The 12,963-nt window shown below is 39.1% G+C and overlaps 1 protein-coding gene across 10 annotated transcripts in view; it reads left to right on the top strand.

The window, feature by feature from the left end:
- Positions 1–962: 962 nt before the first annotated feature.
- UNC79 (unc-79 homolog, NALCN channel complex subunit) overlaps positions 963–12,963 on the top strand; it is a 105,645-nt gene continuing 93,644 nt past the window's right edge. For 4 of the 10 annotated variants that reach the window (XM_027637893.1, XM_027637897.1, XM_027637895.1 and 1 more), the window contains exon 1: positions 10,655–10,970. In XM_027637893.1, the coding sequence (XP_027493694.1) occupies positions 10,724–10,970 (247 nt within the window). In that variant the 5' untranslated portion in view covers positions 10,655–10,723. Of the gene's footprint in view, positions 2,053–4,910; positions 5,032–9,726; positions 9,748–10,654; positions 10,971–12,963 lie in introns of those variants that run through there. The other 6 variants (XM_027637905.1, XM_027637904.1, XM_027637899.1 and 3 more) reach the window with 5 other exon arrangements.

Raw genomic sequence — 12,963 nt, 5'->3', positions numbered from 1 at the left:
GTGGGGGCCGGGCGGGCGGCGCGGGCCGGGGTCCGTCCGAGGGGAGGGGGCGCGGGGCCGGGGGCGCCGTCCCGCCGGTGGCGCTGCCCCGCTGCCCCCCCGCCGCCGCCCCGGCGGGACAGCGCTGCCCGCGCCCCTCCCGCGCCTTTGGCGAGCGGGCGGTGCAGGGGGAGGGGGCTGCCGGCGTTCTGGCTCTTTCTGCCGGAGCCGCCGCCGGTGCGCGGTGGTGGCGGCCCCCGGAGCCCCTCGCTGGCCAGGCGGTCCCAGCGGGGCGGCGGCGCGTTTGTGCGGAGGCAGCGCCAGGGATCCGCGGGGAGAAATGAGGGGTCGGGGCTGCGAGTTAAGACTGAGACCGCCGGCTTGTCCCTCCGCCCCACGGCGGGAAGGGTTCAGCCTGCCTCGTCTGCCAGCGTCATGCCCTATCCCAAGGGATGCAGCCACCTGAGAGACTGGAGATGCGCTGTGGAGACCAGCGATGACCCACGCGTTGCCACCTTGCAGGTGGTCTGATAGTGAGATAGAGTGAAGACAGAGTCGTGCTGCCGTTCTTGCCCGTGCCGTTCACCTTTTGGGTGAATGTAGGCTGGGTGTTTGTGTCTTGCCTGCGGACAGCCTGCGACAGTGCCCAGAGTGTCCCATCAGGATTCCCCCGCTGCTGGCATTCCCCTGTGACTCTGCTCCGTCACGGGTGTTTTAACCACCATGTTGGCTGGATCCGATCGGAGGATGATCAGATGACATGGTGGTTGGCATATCAGCATCTGTGGAATGGAACTGTTCCCCAGTGTTGTTACAGCTGGTAACACCTGGTGTGTCTGCAAGAGTCCTAATGGGAGGCTGAGAGGAAAATAACGGGGTAGTCAAGCTCGTCATCCATATCAGAGCTACTTTCTCCCGTGATACAGTGCCATGGTTATGAGCAGGCAGTCTGTGACCAGGAGGTTGGATTGATGTTTGTCATGATGATGTGATGTGATTTGACACTTCACATGCTGAGATTTGCTCTCTTCTTCCTCCAGGTCACTGAGGAGGATCCTTGTATTTATATATGCCTTTGCTGAACCTATCTAACAAAAATAACTGTATTTTTTTCCTTTAGGGTTTACTGCTTATTTAATGGATGATCTTGCTTTTAAAATATTACGTGGATATTAATGTATTGCTGTAGAGGTACAGTTCTGGCCTCATAAACAGAGACATAGTGTTCTGACTGTGCAGAAACCCTGAAGTGTGCAATGTTTGGATATGTACCATTTTGTTCTTTCCGCCTTCTCTACCCTCCACCTGAGTTCTGAAATAGTTTCATCTTTCATGTGACACTTATACATTAATTACGCTTCCTTCACACTGCCATGCGGAAGGATTTGTGCCACCTTTTGTCCCAGCACTGCCTATGGCATTTTCTTTTATTCCGCCTTCTCCGCTCCTCCATTCCTAATGCTTTTGGTCTGCTCCGTTTGAGCTTCTTTTTCATATGTAATCCTTGGCTGGTTTTTATTTTCATCCCTTTGTACTTTTCAAGACACTACATCTAGGTCTGCCATGTCCCTGTTGCCCTCTATTTTAAGATTTACTTGGCGTCTGGATTTCAGGTCTTTCCACCTCCTAATGTTCTTTTTCATGATACTCCAGGAAGAATATTCAGTTAATGCATATCCTGTGCATTCTAACCTGCTGAATGTATGTTGTTTACCAAGGCTACTCCCCTGACTAGTTCTTATGGCATTACCAAATGTCTTTGTTTCTACATAACTTCAAGATTCCCTCACCTGCAATTTTTGACTAATGGGCTCTGACAAGGATGTATTGATGTGCATACACCACTACCAGTCAAACTTTCAAACCCCAACTGTTGTTGTTATTGCTTCTGCCCTCACTGACTGACAGGCAAGAACCAGAGTGTCTTGGGAAGGACTCAAGTCACAAGTCATAATGAATCTCAGTTTACCAAGAACATCAGCAAAACACTACAAATGAGGAATCACACTGATTGGAACAGAAGATGTACTGAACTAAACATGACTCTGTGGCTACCCCACAGCTCTTGAGCAAGTTGTATGAACAACAGGTAAAACGGTGTAAATCTAGGAGGTTGACTGGAGAAACCTCCCTTTTTTGTGACCACATGCATCTTGTATCACATACCAGGCACATTGACAGTGACTTTGCAGCATGCCTGAGGTGTTCTGTTATATTCAAAGAAAATGAGTTCTTTTTCACCTTACTTAGCAGTAACTGATATTTAGTTGAGGTAAGTAGTGTCCTGGGAATGCCTGATGCCCACTTTGTTCTCCTTCAGGACAGTTGAGCAACCAGAGCCATCTTTGAAGACTCCTAATTGTTTCACTCTTGATTCTGCTAATGCTTCCAAGGGGACTAAAGAGTTTAGTGAGGTCTGTGTAGATCCTAGAGAGATACCCATTTGTTTTTTGTGATGACCCTATATCAGGGGCCATATACTTCCACAGGGTGACATCACTTTTGAAGTGTGTCTATGAGTACTCAGAAAATTGGGTCATTCACACGTTTCTGTAACTTGAAAGCTGGCAAAGATTTTGCTCTGGAACTTTCCTTCAGAAGATTCTTTGTGTTCTGGGAGGCTGTGCTGAAATGGACAGAATTCTGGGAAACAGAACTGAGAGATGAGGCTGAAACCTTTAGCCTAACACTAGTGTTAATATTTAGGCTTTATAAATAATTTTTCTGTTTTGGTATTTTGTCTGATACAATTGCGTGACAATCCTGATTAATAGAAATAAATAGATTTCCTTCTTTATTAAAAAAAATGGTGATTCTAGATACCCTATGCCCTTTATTGAAAGTTAGTAACTGTAGGGAGGCAGACAGTTCTCTGAAAAGCATCTAGATCTGAATTCTGACATCATCTTTTGCATTTTGTTAATCCATTTAATTTACACATATCTGACAATAAATCGTGGCAGCCACAGTAATCTGTGCATCTGGCTGTGAATTGTTCTTTGTTGGGTACTATGAAATGTGGTCTGGTTTTTTTGCAAATATACCTGGCTTTTTTTTTTCCCAGACAAGAGTAAGTAACATCACAAAATACATCTATGAAGTAATTTCTTTTTTAATCTAGAAACTAATCAAAAGTGTCTATCGTCTAGCAAGATGACCTGCAAATCTGGGACTAAAACTGAGATTAGTGGGCAGAAAGAATGAGATATGGGACGAGAAGGGGAAAACAATCTTGGACTGCTAAAGTCAACCTCTAATCTGGAGTGAAACACGTCCTGATCGGATGTTACTACCCCAGTGGTTTCAGGAGTGTATAGGAATATAGTTATGGCTGGTCTCACACAGGATAACTTCCTGGAAAGCATAGTTCATAGTTCAGGCCTATGTGGTGACCTGAAAGGCTCTGATCTTGCTCCCAGCTATACTGAGACAATCTTTGTCCATGTGACAAAATTTCTGTTTTCATTTGTTTGGCGAGGGGGGGAGGTCTTGATTGACTTTTGGTTATTCATTAATGTCACCTTAAAATAAATTTGTGAGGTAAAAGACTTAAAAGTGTTGAAATAATAAGATGCTTATGTGTTTTTAGTTTGTTACTTTTACATATGCATTATGACAGTGTCCCTAGTTGCATTTTTACTTCTTGTTTTTACAAAGACCGCAGCCTTATTCCGTCACATGATGGGCTTTCTCCTTGTGATGAAGCTGGGTAATATCGTGAGGGGGACTATTTTTGTAGAAGCTTCACTTGCTGCAGAAATTGGGTGGGTATGGTCAATACAGCAGGAAATGGGTGAAAGAATTACCCTGGTTGGGTGCTGCAAGATTGGTTTTCTTGTCATGCATTCAAGCAAACAATATCCTTAATTTGATGATTATTTGAGTGTTCCTATCTTGTGGATAATTGACTTGATATTGTGAAGCCTCATTTGTTGTATGGCTGACCACTCACAGAGTCTTCTCTTTTCTGGATGGGAAAGTCCAGTGTGTACTGTTACCTGTACTGGCAGAATGGCTCTCAGTATCTCGAGCTGAGCAACTCCCCTTTTAACTGCCTGTTACACAGTCTTGGTGCACATTTAACATGATGAAGAGTTCCCAGCCAGCTCTGCTTTCATGGAGGTTGTGTCTGCAGTCCAGCACAGCTGAGCAGCCCCTGCCACAGCCAATGCACTGTTTCTTGGCAGAGTTGGTTGATCTGAGCAGAGCAAAAGGAGTTGAGCATGTGTAGATGTCTCTACATGAGACTGTATTGTGCTCTATAGGCAATGTAAGGCATTGCAACTATGGTGGGTCATCACTTTTTTCCAATACTGAACAAGGATCCCCATTAGAAAGTAAACCCACTGTTACTTGTAAAACAACAAAAAAATGGTTTTAGTAAGGGTGTGCACCTCCTACTGCTCTTTGAAATCCCCTCATCTGCTTGATCAGACTTCCTAAGACACTTAAATAAACAGCACAGATCTTTTTATATCTTTAGTTCATTGCATAAAGTAAATGTATGGCCTACAGTAAATCACATAAGCTCTCGCTGTCTTAGTTTATATCTTTGCTTTGGCTGTAGAAATACTTACCTGTCTCACATGAACCTCCTGTGATCCAAAGACTCATTCATTATAAATGAATCTTGAGATGCTTGGAGTCATGGAAGAAGTGAAGGGTAGTAATTCATTTTTTTTTTTTTTAAATTTGCTAGCATGAAGTTTTGCCTAATACAGATGCAGGCATTCACTTCCATGTTTTCTCCTTGGCAATCTTGTTCATTTTATTCAGTCAAAATAGAAGGAGCAGAGAAACTTTTCTGTTTGTTAAGTTTAATTCTTAAATTTAAAAAAAATCAGAAATGGAAGAAACAAATATGACTCTGTCAAAGTCTGCAAAAAACCTAAATGAAAGTTTCTGTGTTTGTTTTTTTGTCTTTTATGTAGTTGCTTCCAAAATCCGTTACCTTCAGGAATACCACAACCGGGTTCTCCACAATATTTACCCTGTACCCTCTGGAACTGACATTGCAAATACTCTGAAATACTTTTCTCAGACGTTATTGAGGTAAGTTTTAACTAATGCTCTTGAAGAAAAAAGAGCTAAAGAATTGTAGGGGGTATTGATTGGCTTTGAATTTGTTGCAAGATTTAATGAGTCAATGCTCAGACAAAAAGAGTCAGAGCATAATTGAAGAAAAAAATGGTATAAATTAATCTTTTCAGTGGCTGTTGCCCAATTTGCCCAGTTAAGCCCCCTTATTGAGTGCCTGATTCTAAAATAAGCTTGGTTGATTATGCATTTGCTTGGCCCTCCTAAGACTTAGCTGAACACACAAACATGCTGAACTTGTGGAGAATGGAGTTTGTGACCTATGAAGTTTTAGATGGGTGTACTCATGGCCTCCTTGACAGTCCTCGTGCCCCAGAATCCTAGAGTGATGAGCCAGGCGAGCAGAACTAGGTTATTATTGTGCCATAGTTCAGCTGACTGTCAGGTTTGGGTTCTGGTTCAGTCCCTTAGAACAACAGGAATAGACACAAAGTTCGTTTACAGATCTGGATTTGGATGGCAACAACAGGTCAGGATTGTTCTGACCCAGGGTTTTGATTTATTCTAATATTTAGTAATAACATACAGTACTAAATACCATGTGATTACAGGATACATTACAAATAGGAATTACTACCTGTTACCTTGCTAAAAAAAAAAGGAAAAATTGTGAGACTTTATTAGGAATGACACACATTCCACAGTGCTTCCTAGTAGATTCATATTTTCAGATTGCTTTTAAAATGGCTTTTGACCATGAAGACGTGATTATTATCTGCCCAGATTTTGGCTGGCACTAGTTTTCACATCTAGAAAAATGCAGTTAAAACTGCATTTCTATGCATAGCTTCCTGATTTATACCTGGAAAGATTGTCCCTGGTAGTTTGGAAATAAAATGATTTGCCTTATTTGAGGAGGAAACATTAACAAAATACAATTTACCCATGCATTTGTACGTGTACCTCTATGATGTATACAAGTTGAGAAGCAAGAATTTAAACTTGAGAGAATGAGAAAAGTTCATTCTAAAAGTGAAAGAGCCTGAGATGCATCAAATTTCTTAACCCTGTTTATAAGAAGGAAAGACAGACAGAAATAATTTTCGGTGGAACATCTGTTTGCAGCAAACTTTAAAACCTCTCATTTACTTTTGAAATTTTCAAGAGCAGAATTGTTTAACCACTGAAATTTGTTTCCTTCCTCATTTAGAGTGTTGAAGAAACTTATGGCAACCAGGAGGACTTTTTTTTAAGCATTAATAAATTGAATTTTACCTTATTATGTTGCAGCAGTGGGAAAAAAGTGTTCAAAGAGCCACTAAAGATACCTCTGAAATGTGGCTCTGTTCCCACATCAGGCTGTTATGATGGATTATTTGCACAACACATACTTAAATCGTATTTAAGTAGGGTTATGTATGACAAAACAGCCTCTGCTTAAATACTGTGAGCCTTTAATCTGTTAAAGCAAGAAAGTTGGACTTGATTCTGAACATTTGCTCTTTTAGCTGGTCAGAAATTTACTGAGTCAGGATAGATTTAGAGTCTGCCACTTAAAGAAAGCATCTTTATACTACTCTGTTGTCTTCACCTTTCTAAGCAGTACAGTTGACATGTCCTGTGTGATAAATTCTTCACACTCCAGGAGCAGTGATGTTTCTGGGCTTACTGAAAAAGCTTTATACTTAGCACCTTTGAGAGCAGATCAGAAATCAGGGCAGCAACTGCACAACTGAGCAACTCCATTTTTTTATTTCATGTTCCGAATGGGACTGAACCAAAATCCTATTGTTGATAATGCTGAACCTCATGGGTTAGAAGTGATACTCGTATCTGATACCCAAGTCTACACAAGTGGCTTTGTCCTTCATGATCTGAGAGCTGATCAGCCTCAGAACTAAAAAGGCATGAGAAATTAAAGCTAAGACTTGAATCTAAATTTAAGTGGACTGATTTCTGATACTCAGCAAGGTCAAATTCACATTCTAAATCCCTGTAACTGGGGAGTTTGAACTGTGGGTCAAAGCCTGAGAGCTATGGCTGAACCAGTATAAGTTTATACACTTGCTGATACTAAGAAAGAAGCTGGATAAAAAAGCAAAACAACACACCCTGTATTTAGTGTGACAGATGGAAAGAAGGAAACTCCCACCCACTGCGTGCAGATCTCTGCGAGATTTACCCTAAAACTAAACAGACTGGTTAAGAACCTTTCTGAAGAGCATGTTCAGAAATTTCTTTGAATATTTTGCATGCCAAGTCTCCTTTATACCTCCTACACTGAGACTCCATTGTACAAGGTTTAACATCAATGATAGAAGTACATGGTGGAGAATAATCTTTCTAGCTTCACACCAAACAATGAATTTGGGCTGCTAAGAGAATGTTGATCAAACAGTAGCAAAAATGCCCATTGATTTCTGGAGGTTTTAGGTTGGTTGTCATCATCTAATATTTTAAAATAACTTTAAAAATGTTTCCCAGTTTATCAACTCTCCTTGCAGCTGATTTTTTTAGGACAAACAATTCTTGATGAACATATGTAGTCATAGAAATAATGGAGGAATAGTGATTAATCAGATTTTACTGTTTATTACAATTTTACCTTTCCATGTTATGGACACGTTGACTGTGTTCTTTTCAGTGGGACATGCCCACTGTTTTGAATGACATTGATATCTGGTGTCATTTTGCTAGCTAAAGATGGATTGCACAAGGGATTAATTTGCTCCTTTGCTCTGTATGCAGCCTTCATAAATTACAAGTTTGGGGGGGGGGACACAGATGTGAAATGGCTGAAAAAAAAATTCCTTATTTCTATGAACAAACATCACATAAAATCACCATACACAATGCATAGCACATTGATTCATTTAGTTCTTCTTTAGTTTTCTCTTTAGGAAAAGCATTTCTTTACATTACAGCATGAATTTGTTTCATGCCCTGCTCATTTTCAGTGTTTCCTCCCTCATTTGAGGAATGATCTAAGGCTTAATAAACATCCTGCGGAAGAACTTATTCTTTCACATTTTCCTGAAGAAAATTCTCCATATGTATTTCTAAATAAAACATTTTACATAAGAAATAGTTATAAATGCCTTGGTGGCTAACTAATGGTCAAGCTTGTTTTGCTGCCTTGGTAAGATTTAATTCTCTTGTAGGCATTCTAGGAAACCTTTCCAGGAGGGCAGTAATTTTGGGATAGGTTTTGCAGCAAAGATTTACACATCTTGAAACGAGCCTTGGTAGCTTTGTCCCTTGTCACAGAGCAAGTTCAGTATGGAGTAAGTTCAGTATGCAGTTATGATTTGCAAACATTCCAAATTCTCAGTACTTGGTTTGAATGAAAACAGAAGCAAAGTGCTGTTATTGTGTCTTGGTCTTAAGGGACTTCCTAGATTTTCAGTTTTGACACTTCTGTTTATTGCTTTTAAAAAATTTGGGTCAGGCGGGTCAGGCAAAAGCCTGTGTCTGAAATTTTTTTTTTTTTTAATAAATCTGGTGTGGTTCCAGCTGGAATTTAGTTCTGATCTTATTATTGTTGAACAGAAGGATGCCCTGCTCAAGATACAAGCGTGCTTTGGCTTCTGATCCATAGATGGGCCGTAGCTCCATGTAAAAAGGAAGGATTAATATTCTTTCTAGAAATAAGTGCACTTGAAGTGATGTTTTGGCAAGTAAAGAGATGGGTAATTGGTATCACCTGTTGGTAGACAAGAAAGGAATATAGTGTAATACCTTCATATCTCTAAACATGAGCTGCACATTATGGCAAATGAACATCAAGCAAATTAGAAGGAATCAGCACTCTGGTAATTGCTTTTTAAAGTCACACTAGGTCTTAGGTGATTTTCTGATACAATTTCATAAACGCTGCCATGACAGTCACCATGTTTCTTGTACTGGACGTTGGGTAACAGAACAAAAATAATCTGCCAAATATGTAAGGAACAATAAAAAAGGAAAAAAAAAAGTATGTAGTTTCTTAAAGCAGACTGAACCTGCCATCTCTGACTGCAAGTGTGATGTGATAGTAGCCACTTGGCGTAGAACTGTTTTTGTAAAGATGTTTTATATATATGGCAAATGAATGGCACCTTCTCTTGTAAGCACCTTAGCAGGAGTTTGGCTTATTTGTGTAAATTGTTAAATTGACTTGGAAGTAAGATGTATCTTTGCTAAGGTGATTATATGATGGGGATTTCTGTACTGTTAAAGAGAACAGAGGTTTCCAGAAGTGCTCCCTCTTGGCATAACTCTGCTCTTCACAGGTCAGTGGAAATTTTAATGTTACTGACTTGTCTTTTGTAAGCTTTAACAATGACTTTGGGAACAGAGTTAAACCAACAGCAACTGCTTTTGGAAATCCCAACCACTGAGAGGTGCAAAATGTGCTTAAAAAAAAAAAGGCGCATTGTGTGTGGTTTAACGTATTTAAAAGGTGTATTATATTTTATAGGCACATATGAAGATTATGAACTAACCCTATAATTACTTGATAACTAAACTATAACACTGCTTAAGTGACAATTTATTTCTATTTAAAATAGTGGGGTTTATTTTTTAAAAAAATTAATTAGATTAACATGTTTACAACCATGTTTGCAACATTCTTAAAATGACATAACAAGCTGGTTGACGTATAGCCTCTATTTTGATTCCCACTAAATCCTTTTTATTTTTTGAAATTATCTCTCCTTTAATTTATAGTGAGTTTTGTTGAATAATAACGTAAGTAACAGCAGGAATGTATGGTAACATACTGTCTGATCTGCAGTTACATAATTGATCTTGCTTGCTTAGCCCTTAGATTTCTGAAGGTAACTATTTACCTAAGGAGTGTTTGTATTCATAAAGTAAAATGTTTACTCCCTAAACATGGGTAAAATTAAAAACACACATAAACAACCATTATCATTAGCTCACAAACATATGCCAAAGACCATCTAGTATATATTATTTTATAACTTTTCCAAATGTAGTTTAGTTAACATTTTAGAAATATTATATTATTTCTAAATCCATGTGCCTGTTTAAACTTCATTATCTCAAATGATACTGAGTGAGTGGTCATGAAACAGTATCATAAAATACATACAGACATTATTTTAATGCAATAAACATGTGATTTTTTAAGACTATCTTAACAAACACACATGTTTATTCTTTGCTAAAACATGTTTCTGCAAGTGCCACACCTATATTTTGCATGTTTTCAGTCAGTTGGCTCAAAAGATTGTAGGGGGAAAAAAATAAATCTCTCAAAATCTTCAGAATCTCAGAGTGAAATACCAGCCTATTTTGACACAGCTATTTTTCCATAGCAAACAGTTTTAATTCTCAGAATTTTTCTTAACTGTGAAACATGGGTAGGGCACTGAAACATGCATTTTTATATTTTTGCTCCTTATGAACCAGATAACACATGAGATGCAATGAAATTTTCCTAGATGTCAATTTTTAATTCCCTTATCTTGAAGCATGAAAGTAAATGGTTGCTAGATTTGTAGATACACTGGTTTTGGTAGTGATTGCATCTTATGTGGGATGTATCTGGTCTTTTATTATTTGTTTTATAGTGTCATTTCAATGTAATGTGCTGTTCTTTGTGTCTTTGTTGTCTCTTTTTTTTCTTTGTCCCCCCAACAGCATTTTGTCCCGCACAGGGAAGAAGGAGAATCAAGATGCCTCCAATTTGACAGTGCCCATGACCATGTGTCTTTTTCCTGTGCCATTCCCACTCACCCCATCTCTAAGACCACAGGTCAGTTCCATCAACCCTACTGTTACTCGCTCCCTCCTTTACAGCGTCCTGCGAGATGCTCCATCTGAACGTGGCCAGCAAAGTCGCGATGCTCAGTTATCAGACTACCCATCTTTGGACTATCAAGGACTTTACGTGACACTGGTGACACTGCTGGATCTAGTTCCCTTGCTACAACATGGTCAACATGGTAAGCAGGCCCTTGAACCCTTCCAGTATGCTTAACTTCAGTGCTGTGAATCCATGAGTGATGATATGCAGTAGAAGAGATGGGCCTAAGCTGACCTGGATCTGGAATTCAAATCTTCTGGGATGTGTTTATATCCAAGTGTTTGGTTTGACTTTCTTAAATAAAAGACTTTTTTTGCTAACTGTGGATTTGAGTTTGAATTCTGAGGTTGTCTGATTTTTAGTGATATGCTGGTGGTATGTAACTAAAATACAATGGTCTGTAACAAAAATTAGACAGATGGGTCTAAAAATATCCAGATTTTGGACTTGAATCTGCTGGGATAACTTCAGACTGTCTTTTTGGGGTGAATCTCTTAAAAAGGCACAAAGAGCTTGCCAATGTGTATCTGGCCTATAAGAAATATACAGATTGAGCGTTTTGGTGAAGGTCCATCTCTAAGCAGAATATAGTATATATCTAACTGAAGAAAAAACATGGTAATTGTGCTTTGAGATGGCTTTAAAATATTCCTATGTAAAAGGATGGCAACATTTTTGTCTGACTCACAGAAAAGCAATATTGTCTCACATTTTGAATTAGTTATTTGCAAGCTTTTTTCGTGACTGTGTTGTATTTGTACTGTTTTCCCTCAAGTTCTTCATCTGTCTGCTTCTTAATCTTTAGGCTTTCCATACTGGGATTCAGTAGCCCAGTGTTCTCCCTTTGTTACATTAGCCAAATGTTAATTTTCGCTGTGGTATCAGGAACTATTAATTACATAGTTCAGTATAGGAAGATTATTGTCAATCTGATAACACTGCTGAAATTCTTTAGGAGAAAAGTTGTGTCTGTTAAATGCTGAATTCCTTTTGAGCTGGCAACAGCATGTTTGAATCAAAGAGCACTGCAGTATGAAGAAGTATGATCTTGCAAAAGTGAGGCTTCCAGCAAGTTGTCGATTTGTTGACTTACCTTCAATTTCTAGAAATTTTGGAGTTAATTGTCAGAACAATCTTTTCCTGAGTAGATAACATGGTGATAATTAACAATCAATGGAGACCTGTAAAGAAAAAATAACACTGAGCAAACACAATGTCTCTCCTTGCATGGTTTTCCTCTCCTTAGGTTATGTTGCTGTGTCACTTGACATCCTAATGGGCAATCTGGGACATGGTCCCACCAGAGTAAGGAAGACACTCTGGGAGTAATTACCAGTGGCTCAGCAGCTGGAAGGGGATACCAGTGGGAAATCTTACGAGAGTCTGTGCTGGGTCTAGTATTATTAAATATTTTAATTTTTTTTACTTAGCTTATAGAATTGAGAGAGCGCTTTGATTTGCAGGTGTTATCAAGATGGCCTTGATGTGAAAGATATGTCATCATTCAGAGTAATTGTAGCAAATTGCATTCTGTTTTGAAACATCTTCAAAGGAAAAATATAAAATACTATGTTTAAGTGGGAGAAATCAAAGGAAATGGGGAAAATAGTAGCTTGCAGCTGTACTGCAGAAAGATCTGGTGTTCACAGTAGAACAGAGCAGACCATAACTCACCAATATATTAATATTATTCTAGCAGTAAGTAAACAATTTTTTTGTGTATGAGACACCAAAGCATTATGCTTATTATTCTAACAGCCCTACCATGGCCTCAGCTGGAGTAAAATTTTCAGATTTGTCCACCTGACTTCAAGAAAAACATGGAGTATTTGAGATGAGTCCAGGAAAAAGAAACAAGAATGAATTGAGGTTTAGGAAATGTGAACAGTGGGGAAAAAACAGAAAGAACTTAGTATGTCTAGCTTAGAGAAAAATGGAAGGAAGATATGATTATCATATGCAAATATGTAAATGTTACTGTGAGGAGAAATGAACTAAACCAGTCTATTTGTGGTTACAGTTAATTAGGATAAGAAATGTCAGCAAGCAAAATTTTTTTTAAAAAGAAGGTCTTTTTATGATAAAAATAATTATGATGAATTGACAGGAGAAGGAGTGAACTGTCTTGCAGA

The sequence above is a fragment of the Corapipo altera genome, unplaced genomic scaffold, assembly GCF_003945725.1.
Source record: "Corapipo altera isolate COAL_440 unplaced genomic scaffold, ASM394572v1 23, whole genome shotgun sequence".
NCBI lineage: Eukaryota > Metazoa > Chordata > Aves > Passeriformes > Pipridae > Corapipo > Corapipo altera.
This window is presented reverse-complemented; position numbering and strand designations above follow the sequence as displayed.